Consider the following 18,071-nt stretch of genomic DNA (forward strand, 5'->3'; position numbering starts at 1 on the left):
GTCTTTGAAAGAACTATTCAGGACATTTTGTTTTATTTTTCTTTGCTTTAAAGGCATAGTCAGTTAGAACTATTTAACTGCTCTTCCACATAGGATGTGGTAACTGAAGAGGAAGGGGAAATTGAGATAAGACTAGATAATAGAGCTTTTGAATATCAGATTATGGAACTTAGATTTTTCTGTAGTTACAGAGGTCAAGGGAAGTTTTGTTTGTGTTTCTTTTGACAATAGCAAAGATTCTAAATTAGAGAGAATAATACTGAATGGGATAGTATTTTTTTCAATTGCCGGAATAGGACTTAAGAATAGAACTTGTTATAGATAATTGTTTTATTTTAGCATTTTTCAAGAGCTTTGTTTAGTCTATGGTTCCAAGGCTACTGTCAAAGTATTGTTAATTCCAAAATAGTGAGTGAGTGAGTGAGTGAGTGAGTGAGTGAGTGAGTGAGTGAGTGAGTGAGTGAGTGAGTGAGTGAGAGAGAGAAGTGGAATGTCTGTCCCAAAGATAGACAGTGAGGGTGGGTGGGACATGAGGAATATTGGTGGTGGGAAGGTTTCACTGGTGAAAGGTGGTGTATATTCGATGACTGAAACCCAACTACAAACATTTCTGTAACCATGATACTTAAAAATGTTGCTAAAAATAAAAGTCCAGTTTATGGTGAAAACAACATCTGATAGCCCAGATTAACATTTACATATTTCAACTGCATATACAACTAGAATTTTATTCCAAGTTTCATTAAAGAACTATTATTGCCTTGTGCACAGCTGACCCAGGAGAAACCGGGGTTCAAATCCCGGGATCCCATATGGTCCCCCAAGACAAGAGTGATGTCTGAGAGTATTGCCAGGAGTATCATCAAGTGTGTCTCAAAAACAAACAAACAACAACAGCAAAGAACTATTCTAGAATTCTTTGTGTTTCTCTTGATATGTTAGATCAAATTTGTTCCTTTTTTAAAAAAAAGTAAGTGCAACCTGAACTTTGTTATTTCTCTACAGGCCAATCATCTTTTGAATTAAATTTTAATAACATCATGCCTAAATGATTTTTGTGGGACAACAAGGATGGGGGGGTGCTTGTCATGCATATTTTTCCCTGATTTTTTGAAACACATATGTCTGTGCTCAGATTTTTATGCTGGTTCATTGTTCAAGGAGCTCAACTTGTGGGGTTCAGAAAATCATCTGGGAATGGCAGAGATCAAATTCAGGTCAATATGTGTAAGGCAAGTGCCCTGCATGTTGAATCATCATACCAGCCTCTATAAATTATTTTTTTCTTGTCATTTCTATATTGCTTTCCACAAAAACTAAAAGGAAATTTTAATGGCATGTCTGTTCTAAACACTTTATTCCATTCTTATTTACTTTTCTATTCTAGGTTATAGTAATATGATTTTAGAATGATTTCATCTCAAAATAAGATTGTTTATTGACAATGACAATTGTTAGTATTTATGGTAGTTTTAAAACATTGTGTGTCCTAAATTATTATTAATATAATGATGACATTGATCATTTTGACTTTTACTTTTCTATACAGTAAAAGTTGTTCAATCTAACATAAAAAAGTATTTTAAAGAAATACATTTGCAAAACGTGTAGTTTTTATTTTCTCATGCTGCTAGGAAAATATTTTCATTTTATTCTAACCAAAATATTATTATTTAGGATTAAATTGAACGTTATTTGTTAGGTACATATTATTGAATGCCCTAAAACTTCTCTGATGTCACACAAAGGAGTTATCCTAGAGAATCTTGCATGTGCCATTGAGAAGAATATACACTCTGTATTTTCTTTTGTTTTCAAATGTAGATTTCTATGTAAATATAAATATATTCATATATATGCAAATACATAAAGTACATCTTTTGAGTTACATTTTATATTATTATTTTCTTAAATTCCTGTCTAGATTCTGAATTCATTGTTGTAAGTTCCATGTTGAGATTTACATAATTATTTTGTTAATGTAAAGGTATTTTTTATGCTTGTTAATAATTGTTTTGTACACTTAGGTGTCCCTGCAATGGATTTTTATTTATGCATTATTACTATTATTATGTATTATTGACAATATTTGATTTTTTTCCTTTTTATTTTTGGTTTTGGATCACACCTAGTAGTATTTATACTTGACTTCTGGCTCTGCATTCAGGAATAACTTCTGGCAGTATTCAAAAGGTATAGAGTATAGATTTCAAACCAGGTTGGTCAGATCTCTGGGTTATTCCTAGATTATTTCTCTGTAGGAATGATGATGAAATTCAATGCTTCAGATGCTATTAGCCAAAAAATAGGACTCAGTTTTTGGTCCCAGCATTCTTCCTGGATGTTCACTGCTACTAAGAATGCCCATGCTCTCCATTCTTTACCATTAGGGTCTGTTCTGCTAACAATAAAGGCAACTATTACTGCATCATCCATATCACAGATACTATCCTTGAATTTCACTGTTTCAATGCTATGAATAATAAGCTGGGAGACAGTACAGATGTTAGGGAGCTTACCTTCTCTGGTGCCAATATCCATCACCCCATCACCATATTGTCCCCTGAGCACTGCCAGGAATGATCCTTAATCACAGAGCTAAGATTAAGTGCTGAAGACAGCCCAGCATACTGTCCTTTCCCAATCAATTCATTATAAACATGAACAGGTACATGATCTCTGAAAATATAGAAACTTAGCTGGTTAAGTTTCCCTATAATTTACAGGTCAATTTGATTGTTTTTTTCAACAGGAAATCTTACTTATTAGAGATTATTTACCAGGTTTCTGTGGAAAAAGAATACTATTTAGACTGTGTTGTGCTACGCATACATAAACTTTTAGGGGAACTCAGCCCACCAGATGTATCCTCAGATTTTCCTGGTGGGGAGAACTGAAATTACCCCCACGGGGTTCCTCAAAAGGCCCACTGTGGACACCTTTTTCCCCTGCGTGGATGGTTGAGGAATTTCCGAAGAGATGGCTTGGCATTACATTTTAGGTCATTATTTGGCTTCTCTCCTTTGTAAATATCAGGCAAAATTGTGGCCTCTATCAAATAATTTGGCTCAGAAATTTCAGCACCAAAGATTACTAAGAGAACCCCTTTTCTGGATAATATTTAGCCCTAAAAGCAAAGACAATGTTTTTTTTTTCTCTTTTTCAAATATGTTCTCGCAGCTGCAGTTTCTAGTAACCAAGGGCAAAGTCAGAAAGCAGATCCTGGGCTACTGACTCCATAGAAAAAGGGAACCACACCTAAACACATTTTGGGGGAACTGGCTCTTTCCTTTACTTGACCTCTAAAACAATAGAGTCCAGCCAGTGGAGATCAAGTTTCTAGACATTTCCTACTTCTTCCTAGTTCTGATTTTGCATTTGAAGTAAGCTTGCAAAGAGTTGCCTTGAGTTGTGACCTTCTCCTTCATAATTTGGAGTTTTTGCAGGCACACTCATAGCTTAGGTATTGTTACTGCTGTGCATTGCTTTGTGATTGTGATTATTCTTCACCTGTGACTGGCTTACCTCTATAAAACCCCCTGTTTGAAAAATAAACTTGTTGCACTCCTGCCAGAAACGTGTTGACTGCACATTCTCTGTATGTGTTTTCATTTATTTCATATTTCATATTTCTCCGTACGCCGGCCTGGGAAACCTACTCTCCCTCAAGTGGATTGACCAAAATCGACTGGTTCTGCAAGACAGAAGCCGCTTGCAGTAGTGTTGTGTTGAAAGATTTTTTTTTAATTTTAATCATTATAGTTTATAATAATTTTAGAGTACTGACAATGATATGGTTTCATGAACACAACATTCCAATATAACACCCACAGTGAAGTGTCTTTCATTTTCTCAAGATTCCCTATGGCATCTTCCTTCAATTCCATATTTCTTTATCCACCATAGATCAATGCCATGTTAAGGTCAGTTCTGTAGATCAGGTTTTTATTGTTGCTTTGTGCTTTTTGTTATTTCTCAACTATGATTATTTATATCCCACAAGTGAGAGATCCTTCTCAGACTCTCTCCTTCTGGCAGACTTAACTTAGCATGATGGCCTCCAATCCCATTCACATAGCAGCAAATTGCATGATTTTGTCCTTTCTTCTATCAAGCACTATTTCACTGACCATGTACACTATAGTTTCTTTACTCAATCTTCTGCAACTGGACACCTGGATTGTTTCCAGATTTGGGTTATAGTGAGTAGTGCTGCAATGAATATAGGAGAACAAATGGTTTTTTCTGGTTAGAGTTTTTGAGACTTTGGATTAGACATTTAGAAAAAGAATTACTGGGTCATATCAAATCACAACTCATAGTTGTTGTGTGTTTTTTTTTTCTTTTTCCTTTTAATCAAATTTTCCTTAGTTTTTGGGCCAGAAATGGTGCTTATCGCTTCTTGGCTTTTTGGCTAAAATCAAGTGTAGATATGGTGTTCAGAGGTTACTACTGGATCTGTGCTCAGAAATAACTTCTGGCAGGTTCGGGAACCATATGAGATGCCAGGGATCAAACCTTGGTTGGCATGTGCAAGGCAAACACCCTACCACTCTGCTATCTCTCTGCCCCCAAATTCTTAGTTATTTTTTCTAAAAAATGTTCATATTGTCTTCCTAAAAGTTTGAATCTGTAGACATACCTACCAGCAGTGGATGAGAGTTCTTATATTTCCATCAGATATTTAGTCTTTGAAGGTAAGAGTTCAAGCTGGGATTGCTTTTAATTCAGGTATTATCAAAATAAAATTTTAATCCAAAATTACATAAATTTGGAGATTATGGACTGAATTTAATATACTATTATTTTTATTCTCAAAACTCATATTTTAAAGCCCAAATGCCCATGTTTTGTAACAGCTTTATAGATGCTATCAAGAGAAACTGAGACCATAAGGATGAGACATAATCCAGTGGGATTGGTGGTTTTATACTAAGGAAATTTGTTTTATTTTATTTTAATTTTTCTTCTTTTTTATCTTTTCATTGCTGTTTTATTCTTTATAAAGTTTATGAATGGAAAAAACTCCAGTTAAAACAATAGCAAGAAGATGGCAGTCTTTGCAACCATGTAGAAACCCTGAAGTTGAACTTCAAGTTGAACAGTCTCCAGATCAGTGAGAAAATAAATTTATGCTGGTTGATAGTAGGATGCTTTTATGACAGCTCAAGTGACTGTTACCATTTCATAGATTAGGAAGCAGCCAGAAGTCAGTGGCATAATTGACATTGGAATGTGATTGTGTCTGACTATCGAAGTGCACGCTTTAGATTGTCCTCTGGTTTTGAAGCATATTATCATAAACAGATATACTTATAGGCACAGGTGCATAATTTACATGTGTGTATGCCCATATGTATATAGCAGTTAAAAAAAACCAAACCTAAACCCTTCATCTGTTGTTTGTTTACAATTCTACTTTTCCAGGTTTAGCAGATATACTCAGAGTCAGTCAATTGTGTGCATTAGCATTCATTATCACCTGATTTTTGTGTTCTACAGGATGCTGTTATTCGAGCTCAAAATTGCAGTTAATGTTGAAAATGTAGCCAATCTTCCTGAAATTTCAATGTTGCAAAATACAAGATTTATTGCTGTTGTATTTGCTTTTGTAAAACATATTAATGTACAGTTCTGTGCCTAAAATTAATTGGCAGTGTCAAATTAAACTGTATTAAAATCAACATACATTAATTGGATTAGAAATTCAGTGAGAATGACAGCTGCTAGTGCCTTTTTACAGTTACTTTGTTTCTCTATAATCCATATGGCAGAAATCACATAATGCTTTTTTTCTTATTGAAATAAATACTTGAGATTAAAAAAATGAAGAAGGTTTGACTTTGGGTGGTTAGGATTTGTGTATTTATTTAAAAAATAAAGTATGTAAAAGCTGAATTTTTCTTTTCCCCCGTTTTTTTACAGGTTTTCTCCGGCCATATTTTTATATCTGATTAGCATTGTTCCATCACTATGGCTTCTTGAAATGCACCATGAAACACAGGTATTTCCTTTTGGAAAGTAGAAGAGTGAAATGATCTCTGTACTAAAATACAATATGTGTTGGAGTGAACTGTTTTTAAAAAGAAATTGGGTCTATTAAGAACTGCCTATTTAAGAGGTCACCTGCAAAAACATTCAATTGAAGGACTGAAAAAAGCACAGTAGCTAGGACACTTGTTTTTTTCTTCTTTTTTAATATCTTTATTTAAACACTGTGATTGCAAATATGATTGTAGTTGGGTTTCAGTCATGTAATGAACACTCCCCTTCATCAGTGCAACATTCCCATCACCAATGTCCCAAATCTTGTTTTGCTGAAGCTTCTGACAGCTACAACTTTGATTCGAATCCCTACCACCCCAAGAGTTCCCTGTCTCCACTAGGAGTCGCTGCTGAGCACAGAATCAGGAATATCCCCTGTATGACCATAACCCACTAATTTAGCTAACTGACTGTAAACCAGAGAAGGCCAGTTCATGTCCTGCATTTCCTATTCCCATGATTCATGTAGGATTCTATTTCAGATAAAATATAATTATGATATGATATAATTTTAATCAATTCACTGTTAGTAATTCAGGTAAATTTGGTAAAAATTTGCCTCTATACGATTTCTTTGTTATAGTCATTTTATAACAAATAAAAGCTTCCTAAAGTATTTCATGTATTTATACTTTATCTGCTGTATTATTTCTTCAAATTTTAGGCACAAAGGTCTATAGATTATTCTGAAGATTCCTCCCATGTGCCTATAATTTACAAGTAAAAAGACTTTCTTTTTTAAATCTCCTGCTTAAAATATATATTGAATTACAAAATCTTTTTATCTAATGTATTTTATAATACTTATGTTGCTTTAAATGATTAAGGAACTATTTCAATTTATTTACTATGTATCACTTTATGGAAATAAGCTTCTGTAATTTAAATAAGCTTTGAATAATTTTTCTCTTCAAAATCAATTCTATGGCATGGCTATAATCTACAATAGCAATTCACTTTTCCAAATGCTGTTGTAATATAAATGTATTCCTTATTTAATTGATATACAGGTCAAATCCTATTACAACAAAAATACAATCAAATACTCTCTCTTTTAATAAAATGATTTTGAGCCCTAGGCAATGCTCTAAATTTTATACGATTAAAGAAATTTTACCTTCCATGAGATTGGATTTGACTTGTTTTGATGCTGAGAATAAAAATGAATGTCCAGAGACTAAATTGGACAGAGTGGGCAGAAAGGGAAATAGAAGAAGAGACAGAAATCGATTACATTTAACAAAATATTAAAATGGCAGAATAAAAGGTGGCAGTAATTAAATAAGTTTATTCATGTAGTAAATTTTGATTGGGGCAATGATCATTTTTATTCATACAGTACCTATTTCAAAGCATTTTCAGGTACATTTTCTTGCAGACCTCAGTAACATTATTTAGACATAATATATGTATTTCTTTTTATAGAAAAATATTCTGTCTCTCTGATAGGTTGATGAATTTTTCCAAGGTCACACAGTTTCCCTTTAGACTCTAGCTCATGAGCCCCAGGCTGTTAAATCATAACCCCTTTCTCAGTTATGTGTACAATGTATTAAAGGGTTTTTCTTCTTAATCAAAAGCATCTGTATTTCCATATAGAGAAAAGTAATTTCATTTCACACTTTCTATTTTTTTCTGAACTTTAAATGTTCTAATGCATCAATGAGTACTTGAAAATATCTTGACATTGGTGATCAAATTCTGTATCTGAGAAATTACATAAGATTTGAAACAAAATATTGATGACAATGATTATGACCTTTCATCTTTGTAAGGTCTACATAAAAATTGGTTTAACTGAAGAAATATAAACGCTGTGGTGTTGTGTCACAAGTTTTTATGATCTATATATGAGATAATGTGTATATATTTTGATTTGGGGCCATAACTGGCAGTGTTTAGAGTTTATCCTGGCTCTTTGCTCAGGGATTACTTTTTGCAGTGTTTAGTGTTCTGAGAATTTAAGTGGGGTTAATTCTAAACAAGGCAAGCGCCTTAACCTCTATACTATCTGATCCAAGATTGCATTTTTAAAACTATTATAAGCTATTAGGTATTTTCAAGTGATATCCCATTAAAAATGATTTATTTGTATCAAGTTCAACTCTATGAGTTCCTTTATTTTATAGGGAATGTGAATAATATTGTACAAATTGGTACATGTCGAATTAAATAAAATGGGTCTAATTAGTTGTTTACTGCAATCCTAATACATAACTATTACTTAAAGTTTTATAATTTTATGATAATTAGAAATACGAAGTGGGGAGAGAACTGGTATGCCCTAATACTATAGTAAGGGATACAGAGCTATTTGCTAATAATCGGTAATGCAGTATATATCACTTTTAAAAAATACCAAGAAGTTCGTGGACTTTTAGTGATAAGTTTGAAAAACCATTCCAGATTGTCAGGGTTAATACCTTTAATATAAAATATAATTTTATGCCTGCAAAAAGTGGCCAACATTTAATCCTATTAAACTATTTTACAATAAAGATTTGTGACTTGGTTCAAAGATTTTTTTTTCCTATCTTCATTATCATTTCCTGGAACCTTAGCCATAAAAAAGAAAGTATGAAAACAGCTGTATTTTTGCTTTTAGAGATATGGCACGAGGCCATTTTTCTTAATTATTCTTGTCATTTCACCCACAACTCAAGTTGTTTTTGATGGAAGGTAGGAAAAAATAGCTTCTTGACAGATTCTTTTAATTTTTTTTTCCAAATAGCACATAGAATGATCAGTGGAGTGCTTGGAATAATTAAGAAAAGTACACTCCTTACAGCATTATCATTTAAAAAATAATTTATCTCTAACTTCAAATGTGTGATCTTGGATGTGTGGTGGTGATGGTGGTGTTGGTAAAGAGTGTGAGTCTGTTTCAAGGCATGTTAGCACTACAGATGTTAAGAAAAAGTCCTCAGACTTCTCTATTTCACCAATTTATAAAATAGTCAATGGCTGTAGTTACATTCTCCTCATGTAGAAGAAATAACATCATCTCACTGGATTAAAAAAAAAGTCACACATCTTACTGTAGAATGAAATGAAACAATGAAAAACTAGGGGGGAAAGTAATTAATTTTATTCTAATGTAGAATTTCCTATAAATGTACTGTAACATTAAACTCACACATAAATCTTTAGTGGAAGAAAATATTAAGTTTTATATGGCTAACAAGCAAGATTAAAAGAGTGGTTTGTTATATATATTTATGTATGTTATATATTATACATTTATATATTTAATATATCATGTAATATATATTCTGGGAAGCCAAACTCAGATGTTTAGGGTTTACTCCTAGCTCTGAACTCAGGAATTTATCTGGGTATTCCTCAGGGGACCCATATGATTGGGGCTCAAACCCAGGTTGGTCATGCACAACCTGTTCTATATTTTAGACATGTTATTTTTGTGGGATATAAACACACTTAGACTATAATTTTGACCAGGATTGCACCTATTTTAATGATGTCATTGATTTCGGCTTATTCTGCAGTTGTTTAATTTATGGATTGATTTACGGATCCACTAATTATTCAATTATTCACATAAATTCAAGACGTCTATAGAATCATAGAGCTGTGAAAAATAAGATATGTATATTTGACTCGTCTCCTATTAATTAATAATAACATTTCATCTTAAGCAAATAATCTTACTTTTGGAAATGTTTATGTGTTCTGTACAAATAATCTATCTCTGTTCATGGTCTCCTTGACATATTTGTCACATTAAAATCTTTATATTGTGGTAGTTTTTGACACATTGCCTTAAAATAAAACTCTTAGTATTGCAGTGGCCAATCTGAAGGGGTGTCACAGAATACCAGCAGCAAAGGAAACTTCAATCAAACTTTGAAGTTAAGTGAACAAACCAAAGGAGGAGATGATCTCATTGAAACAGTAAGAACTTTGTCCACCATATATTCAAGGACCAAATAAAATCCTTTCCACTTGGTGAGGATAAAATGTTCCCCACCTTTTAGTTATGTTTTTCTTAAAGTTGTCAATTTTTAACTAAGTAACTCTGTTATTAACTTACTATTTTATATTTTTAGAATTTAAAAGAAATAAAAGTCATATGTGATATATTAATATATGTTATATATCCTACAATACTAAGGCACTTTTTTAAACAATTAGGTTAGAAAATATATACAAAAATACATAAAGAGCGATGTCTTTGTAGATGAATAGTTAAAATTTGGAATCTTCTCTATTTTTTATTAATAATTTTTATTTTGACCAAAGTGGATTACAAATTATTCACAGTAGTATTTTTGGTATATAGTGACATTGAATTTTCTATTTTTAAAGAATTATATTAATAAAATTGATATTTTTAGAAAGGGCAGAATCATTGCTTTCTTCTAACATTTTTATATTTGGCAAAGAATGATGTCCCATTGGAAAATAATATACAAGAGATAATATAATATAATCATATATAATATATAATAATTAAATATAATATAATATAATTAATATAATAATATACAATGCTGCTACTATAATACTATACTAAATTATTAATTTTATATTTTTAGTTGAAATCATCTTAATTCAAGTTTTTGTCATTTTCTGATTATACTTTAAACAAATCATTTCATATTTAGCTTTCAGTTTTTAAATATAAAAGCTAAAAATAATATTTATTCTCTAGTATGCTTTCTGTAAAAACTAAATAAGGTGTATGTGATGTCCCAGGTAGTGATGCAAATAAAAGCTTTTTTGATCTTCATTGCATAGTTTTAAGGAGGTTAGGATCTTGCCTTCCTTTTATCTACCCTTTGATTTTGCTCTTTACATCAGCAAGTGATCAGGGGGGATAAATAGAAACATAAAAAAATCAAAATCAATTGGAATCAATATGAATCTACTTGAAACCTATGCCAGTATAGTCTTCAATGGTCTTTGGAAAATCACACTGATAAAAGCTTATGATATGCTTTAAACATTTATTCAAAGGCAAGTAAGAAAGAGACACAACTCAATATATGAATTGGATATAAATTTTTCTGAATAAAAATAAGAGCAAATAAAATTTGTTTGCTAGTTTATGTATTTAGTGATATTTTTTAAGTATTCAAAATAAAAAATAGACAACTATCATTTCTACCTTTAGGTCTATGCACTGCAGTTAAGTAATGAATAAACATTTTTTTTCTTATTAGATAAATAGTATTTTAAAGAAATAAAATGAAAGCAAATAATATTAAGCTGTAAATATTCTTAGCTTAGTAAATTCAAATTTGAATTCTATAAAAATAAAGGATACTTTTAGAGAATTTAATATGTAATTAATTTTTTATGTTATGTACTTTGTTACATAGAATAGTCAAATGAGCAACGATCCATAAAATTGTCTTTTAAAATATACAATACAATCCAACTAGCAAGTGAAGGCTTAAATTGCTCCTAGGTATAAGCTTTCCCCATTTTAATTGCCACATTAGCAGTTTATTCAGTGCTGGGTTGAGGGAAGATCTTCCACAGTTTTAATAGAAGATACTGTTTTCTAAAAATGATCTTTCCCCAAAACTAACTCTTGATTGAAAATGATGGTGAAGGAGGCCTTTCACTCAAAGGTGGTAGTTCATAATCATACTGTCTGTATGACATTTCTGTTAAACAGGCCAAAGTGTTTGTAAATAATTTATCTACAGTATGTGAGAAGGTTTGGACTTTGGGACTGCATCAGACGTTCCTGTTAATGCTAATAATTGGAAGATGGCTTTTACCCATCGGAGGTGGGATCACACGGGACCAACTTTCTCAACTTCTCCTTATGTTTGTGGGGACAGCTGCGGACATTCTGGAATTCACAAGTGAAACCCTGGAAGAACAAAATGTAAGGTAAGGTAGCCTTAAAATATAAGATCTTTTCTAGATAAGGCCTGCAGATATGTTCATTTTATTCTACCATGTATACTCTATGTGAGTTAGGTGAGATTTTCTGTATAATATAATTTTCATGTTAGAAATTATGTTATCAGGGAGCCTAAGCAATCTTAGAGAGGTTAGGGATATTGCCTGGCTTGCAGTAGACCTGATTTAATCCCGATATCCCATAAGGTACCCCATCCTGCCGAGGGTGAGCCAAAAGTGAGCCCTGAGCACCACCGGATGTGACCCAAAAAAGTATTTTCTTACAGTAAGACACACTTCGTCTGCCCCCAAAAGTGGGGAAAATGTCTGTGCATCTTATGGAGTAAACATCACCTAGAGCTCGGGAGTTCTTGGAGTTCCCAGAAAACTAGAAGAGTCCTCAAAACTTAAATTCTGTCCATTGACAGTCATAATGATTCTTAATGTCACATTGACTGTTATTCACTTAACACAGTTGAAATATTATTCTGTTATAATTGATGAAATCTTTTAGTTTATTTGCTTTAGAATAAATATTTAGGATAAATATTTGCTTTAGGATTTTTTTCTTGTTTTCCAAGTCTATGATCAAGCCCATCTCATACAGAGAAAAATATGGTTTATGCAATTTCTGTTGCTGTTCAGATATATGTTAGTTATCCATATACATAATACAGACATACTTCTAAAGTCTCTAATCTAGTTGAGGGCCACAAATTTTTTTTTTAAATCTATTATTAGGTGGTCACACCTAATGATGCTAAGTTGGTTACAAGGACCACATCTTGCAACTCACCAAGGGCATTCTTGGCTGGGTATAAAATTCAAAGCCTTGCTCATGCTAAGTACATGCTCTACTTCCTGAATCTCATCGCTGCAAACTTCCTCTCAATTACTTTATCATTGAAACCAAAGAACTCTATATGTGTTGCTTGTATCACACATTCCATGGGGCTGGGTTTATCTGAAAATCTTCTGGAGCAAGAATAACTTTGCCTACCACCTGTATTGGATTATTAAATATTCAGCTCCTCTTCTACAGAGGAGTCCTGTTATAATGTGAAGGAAACTAGAATTATAGAAACAAATGAGGGATCTTTCTCCTGTCTAGCTAGGAATTTATATTCCTTGGTGTAAATGGTAGACAGGGTGGATAAGGTTTAATTTTACTAAATTTTACTTTTAGCCAGTTTTGTTCAAAGTGCCCAAAGGCTTTCTGGAGTAGATGCTTATAAATTAAAATTTATTGAGTTGGTACTTTTATTTTTGCCACAAGCAAATAAACTCAGAATCCATGATCACATCTGTTTATGGAACAACTTTCTTACCATTAGGGATTTAAGTCTCAGTGCCTGAATGTACTTTAAGCTTGGGTTGTTTTGCACTGCACTATAAAAATAAATTGCACTAAGGCTGCCTTTTAATGATACAGTTTACTTTATACTGTGTTTATTGAACAATGAAACATAAAGCTGAGCAAAATACTCCAATTTACTGAGTAAACTAACATACAAATTAGAGCACGAAGTATATAACAATAGAATACCTTTTCCATTTAAGCTCATGAGATAATTTTAATTGTTTAAAGCAATAATAAATTAAAGTATGTTCTTTTAATATTTTCTATGTTTATATATGGAAATGCGTCATATTTTATGTACTTATTTCACAACACTCTTGCTGCGGTAATTTATTATTTCTAGGTTAAAAGACTTTCTAGATTTTTCTATATTCAAACTATATCATATAAAATTAGTAACAAATTTCCTCTTTTTAAAATATATTTGCTTTTTGTCCTTGCCTAACTGCTCTAACTAGAACTTTCAAAACTATAATTAATAAATAATAATATTGATTGTATGAGTGACTATATCTCAGACTTCCTGTATTTACCTGAAATTATCCAAGTACTATTTCCTGAGTAAGTGCTACTCAATTTGTTATTTGAGTTGGTTGATTCCCATAAATTTGAAATGGTTGTTTTTGACTATTTGTTCAGTATATATCATTTTGTTGGAGAAGAGATTTACTGATTTTTTTTTCATAATTCTCTATCTACTCTTTAAAATTTTAACAAGTTTCATTTTAGTGTCACTTCTAGGAAGTTAATTGGTTATATTCTTCATGGAAATTACTTTCCGCAGCCTTTTTTTAAAAGAAAAGATAATCTAAAAATAATTTACTACAAATAATAATAACAGACTGTTTCCATAGGATTACTATTACTTCATTCTGAGCATTTTACTCCACAAAGGAGAATTGTTTTTACTTTATTTAAAGAAAGTGCATCAAATAGTTGACTTAATTGACATTTGTTTCCATATAAGTGAGAGCAAAGTTATTTAAAAAGAATAGAAAGGGAAAAAATAAGAGAAGAAAGTTTTATTAAATTGAAAGAAAAAAGAAAAAGTACAGTAAAAAGCATATCTGCGAAAATTATTGTATCTCCAATGAAGTCATTATACAATGGCAAGAGGTTAATAAGCTCTGGCTGTTAGATGCCTATTCTGTTAAATTGGTTTGTTCCCTGAGGAATGACAGCATCAAACAAATGAAGTTGTTCAGAAATCCAAAATACTATTATTGATACGAAAGCTTTTAAGGGCATAGCTACAGCTGTCAGGCATCCTGAAAGAATACAAGAGGAAGGTGACTAGACTTACTCCAAAAAACCTACCGTATTTTCTGGCGTATAAGATGACGTTTGAAACAAAAAAAGTCAACCCGAAAATCGGGGGTCGTCTTATATACCGAGTATATCCCGAAAAATGTTTCAATATGAAGCTAAACGAAAATTGTCTGAATATTGCCACAAAACGAATTTTCCAACTCGATCCTGAATCAATCTCTGCCAGGCTGCTCAGACCGCCTCTCTAATTCAGCCAATCCAAGCAGGCTTTTGATGCATGCCAATTAGACAATGTTCTGGACCCAAATCTACACTGTCAAAAGCCTGCTCAGATTGGCCAAAGTCAGAGAGGACGTCTATGACAGTAGAACCTTTGGACCTTTGCTTGTTGTGATTGGCTCACTGTGGTATACAGTTGTAGCACAGGAACGTTCTGTCTGATACAGCCAATATAGGCCTAAACCTATGTTTTAACTGCAAAATTAGGGGGTCATCTTAGACGCCCAGTCGTCTTATATGCCGGCAAATAAAGTTGGTGATATCAGCCCAAATACTAGCTTGAAGTTTGGTCAGATTGGCATATCTGAAGGAAATCATAGAGGGTGATGAGGTAGAGCCATTGGCAAACTAATGATCCTGGGTGATGGATGCAGCAGGTGTGGTTTCAGTAGGGTGGGGACTTGACCATCCTTTTAAGAAAGAATTTTTTTTCTAGTCCATACTGTTTTTGTTTATGTCATTTACTTGGTGAAATATTTTTAACATAGATACTTTATGTTCATTTATTTATTTTGTTGCTTGTTAGTTTTGGCTGCTCACTATATAGTCATACATAGTTCTATTAGCTCTACAGAGTTCTCTAACTCTTGGTTCTACTTAGGATCACTTTGACAGGCCTAGGAGGGCTATATCGTGTGCCAGATACCAAATCGAGGCCAACCATGTGCAAGGCAAGCACTGTTCATTGTAGATTATGGTCTCTCTAGATTCATTATTTCTTGTCCTTCTCACCTTTATTTTCATCCAAGCTTTTTAAGTTGCAGAATGAAAGATGAATTCAAATAAATATTTATCCTACCAAAAATTATATTTATACTTTTGCAAAGTTAGCAATTAAGAATGAAGAACTTAATTTAGTTTTAGAATAAAATTTTATTTCCCATTAATTTACAACGTTATCTAAGTTTCAAGGATACAGCGTAACACTGTGATATTTGTAGACATTATATCTCCCATGATAGTTTTAGAATCATTCATTCTACTGACCACCTCTACTGTTCCTCTCACCCCTTTGTCCTCATATCACCACTATATTTTCATAGGCTAAGGATTATTTTACTTTTACTTTTAGTTTTATTTCTATTTTACATATATAAAAAATCATAATTTATTTTTCTTTATGACCCAACAGAATTTGTGCAAGGAATCTACAAAAACTTAGTATTCCAGTGTACATTTTCTGAGAACAAAAGTCATACATTTATTAGTATACTCCTCAAGACCTTTTGTCTCTTGATGCAAAGTCCATATGTGTTTCCATGCTTCCAGTTGATTTTATAAAGGTTAATTTAAAGATTAAAAACTTAAGAAGTAATATTCACATAGTTGTAATAAAATTATTCTTCCTCATAATATTAATATGACTAGTAGTTCTGTTATTGCTTCTGGATCATGTTATCTTCTGAGCTCAAAACACTTTGAAAAAGTATTTTGTGATTAAATGGGATTAAGAATTTTTTGTGGTCAGGGTTAATTTCAATTAGTAGTTCTTGCAGTAACACTTAAAGGCAAATACTACCATCATCACCTTTTTATAAGATGATAATAGAAAAGAAAATAAATAAAGTAAAATTGTATAAGATAATACAGATTTTATTAGTCTTTCGTAATTAGTCACCAAGTGCTGTTATAAAGGTTTTATGTTTCACATATTTAAGAATAAAACAGAGTCATAATTATTATTGTTTGCTCCTATTGTATGTGAGTAAACTATACAGATGCTAAATAACCAGTAAGTATTTGAATAGTTTGTTAATGACTATTCTGGGATAGTAATGAATTTACTAATGTGGATCATCTATTCTTTCTAATAAAGGCTGTAGCTAGAATTTTTACTATGAAAACAGAACACCCACTTCCCATTGACTTCTTTTTTCTTGCAGATAAATTTCTCATGAATATATTGTGTAAACTGTTTTGGTAGTTTGGGAGTAGGATAAATTTTCAAAGTAACTATTAAAAATATTTTCATTTTTTTTTAGAGGGGGGGCAAACTGGGTGGTGCTCAAGGGTTATTCCTGCCTTGTGCTCAAAAATCAGTCTTGGTAGATTCTGAGGACCATATGGGATACTGGGAATCAAACCCAGATCCTTCCTGGGTTGGCCAAGTGCAAGGCAAATGCCCTACCAATGTGTTATCTTTTAGACTCCAATATCTTTTATATCTTGAGCAAAATCCTTTCTAAAATTTTTTTCAGTGTTTTTTTTTTCATATTGTCTTTGACAATGCTTACTAGTATAGAATATCTCCACAGGAGCATCTCACTCTATTTTGATTTACAAGATAATTTCCATGATTTTGATGAAATTTGTATTACTCTAAGTGTAAATAAAATCCTTTAAGTGCAGTTTTCTCTCTGACTTCACAAGAAATAATTTTAATTCCCTTCTCACCTGATAGGTAAAATATGTGGAATAAAATGGCATTTTAAAGACATAATCTACAGTTTTGAGTTTCTTGAACTATCTCAATAGGAAAGCTGATTTTACAATACCGATCTCTTTATTTTGAATTGAAAGCTGTTCTAAAATTTTAAGCACAGCAATATTTCTGATGTACTCTGAATATTATATAAAAAGAAGAGCTAAAACTTTCCATTAATTTTTGAAAGTAAAACAGTACAATGGCTAAAAGGATGGATGTTAAAATCTGTTCTCCAGTTTGCTTTCTTCTCACAATAATATAGCTCATTACTTTGGACATACATATTCATTACTCTATTCCTCAGGCTGTAGTACAGCTGGTAAGGTGCTTTCTTTGCACAAAGACAACCTGGATCCATTCCTGGCACTGCTTATGATCCCTCGATCAAATCCAGGAGTGATCTTGTGCAGAGCTGGGAGTAAGGCCTCAGCAGAGCCAGGTATTGCCACAAAATAGAAACAAAAAAATCTGTTCTTTAGTTTGTTTCCTTGGAAAATAGAAATTATTAATGTAACTACTTTGTAAAGTTGACATGATGATTAACTGCAATCCTAGAATTAAATTTTGGAAAAAAGTCTAAGAAACTGCAGAAAAAATGATTAAAATAAAGAAGCATCACTCTATACACATTGACACTGCAATAAAAGAAAAGTTATAAATTTTTATAGAACCTTTATAGACTTTGTATGCTTTATATAAATGTATATAAAGTTATATAAGCTATTCATATGTAATAAGTATTATTGTTACATTATAATATAATAAATAATTGCTATTTATTTAATTATAAGTAATATAGTATAATATAATATGATA

The 18,071-nt window shown here is 32.0% G+C and overlaps 1 protein-coding gene across 1 annotated transcript in view; it reads left to right on the plus strand.

Annotated features, from left to right (window-relative positions):
• Positions 1-18,071, plus strand: part of TMEM26 (transmembrane protein 26) — a 36,724-nt gene that overhangs the window by 12,888 nt on the left and 5,765 nt on the right. The window contains exons 2-4 of the mRNA XM_049790625.1: positions 5,926-6,004; positions 9,844-9,957; positions 11,690-11,910. Coding sequence (XP_049646582.1) covers positions 5,926-6,004; positions 9,844-9,957; positions 11,690-11,910 — 414 coding nt within the window. The remainder of the gene's footprint in view (positions 1-5,925; positions 6,005-9,843; positions 9,958-11,689; positions 11,911-18,071) is intronic.

The sequence above is a fragment of the Suncus etruscus genome, chromosome 17, assembly GCF_024139225.1.
Source record: "Suncus etruscus isolate mSunEtr1 chromosome 17, mSunEtr1.pri.cur, whole genome shotgun sequence".
Taxonomy (NCBI): Eukaryota; Metazoa; Chordata; class Mammalia; order Eulipotyphla; family Soricidae; genus Suncus; species Suncus etruscus.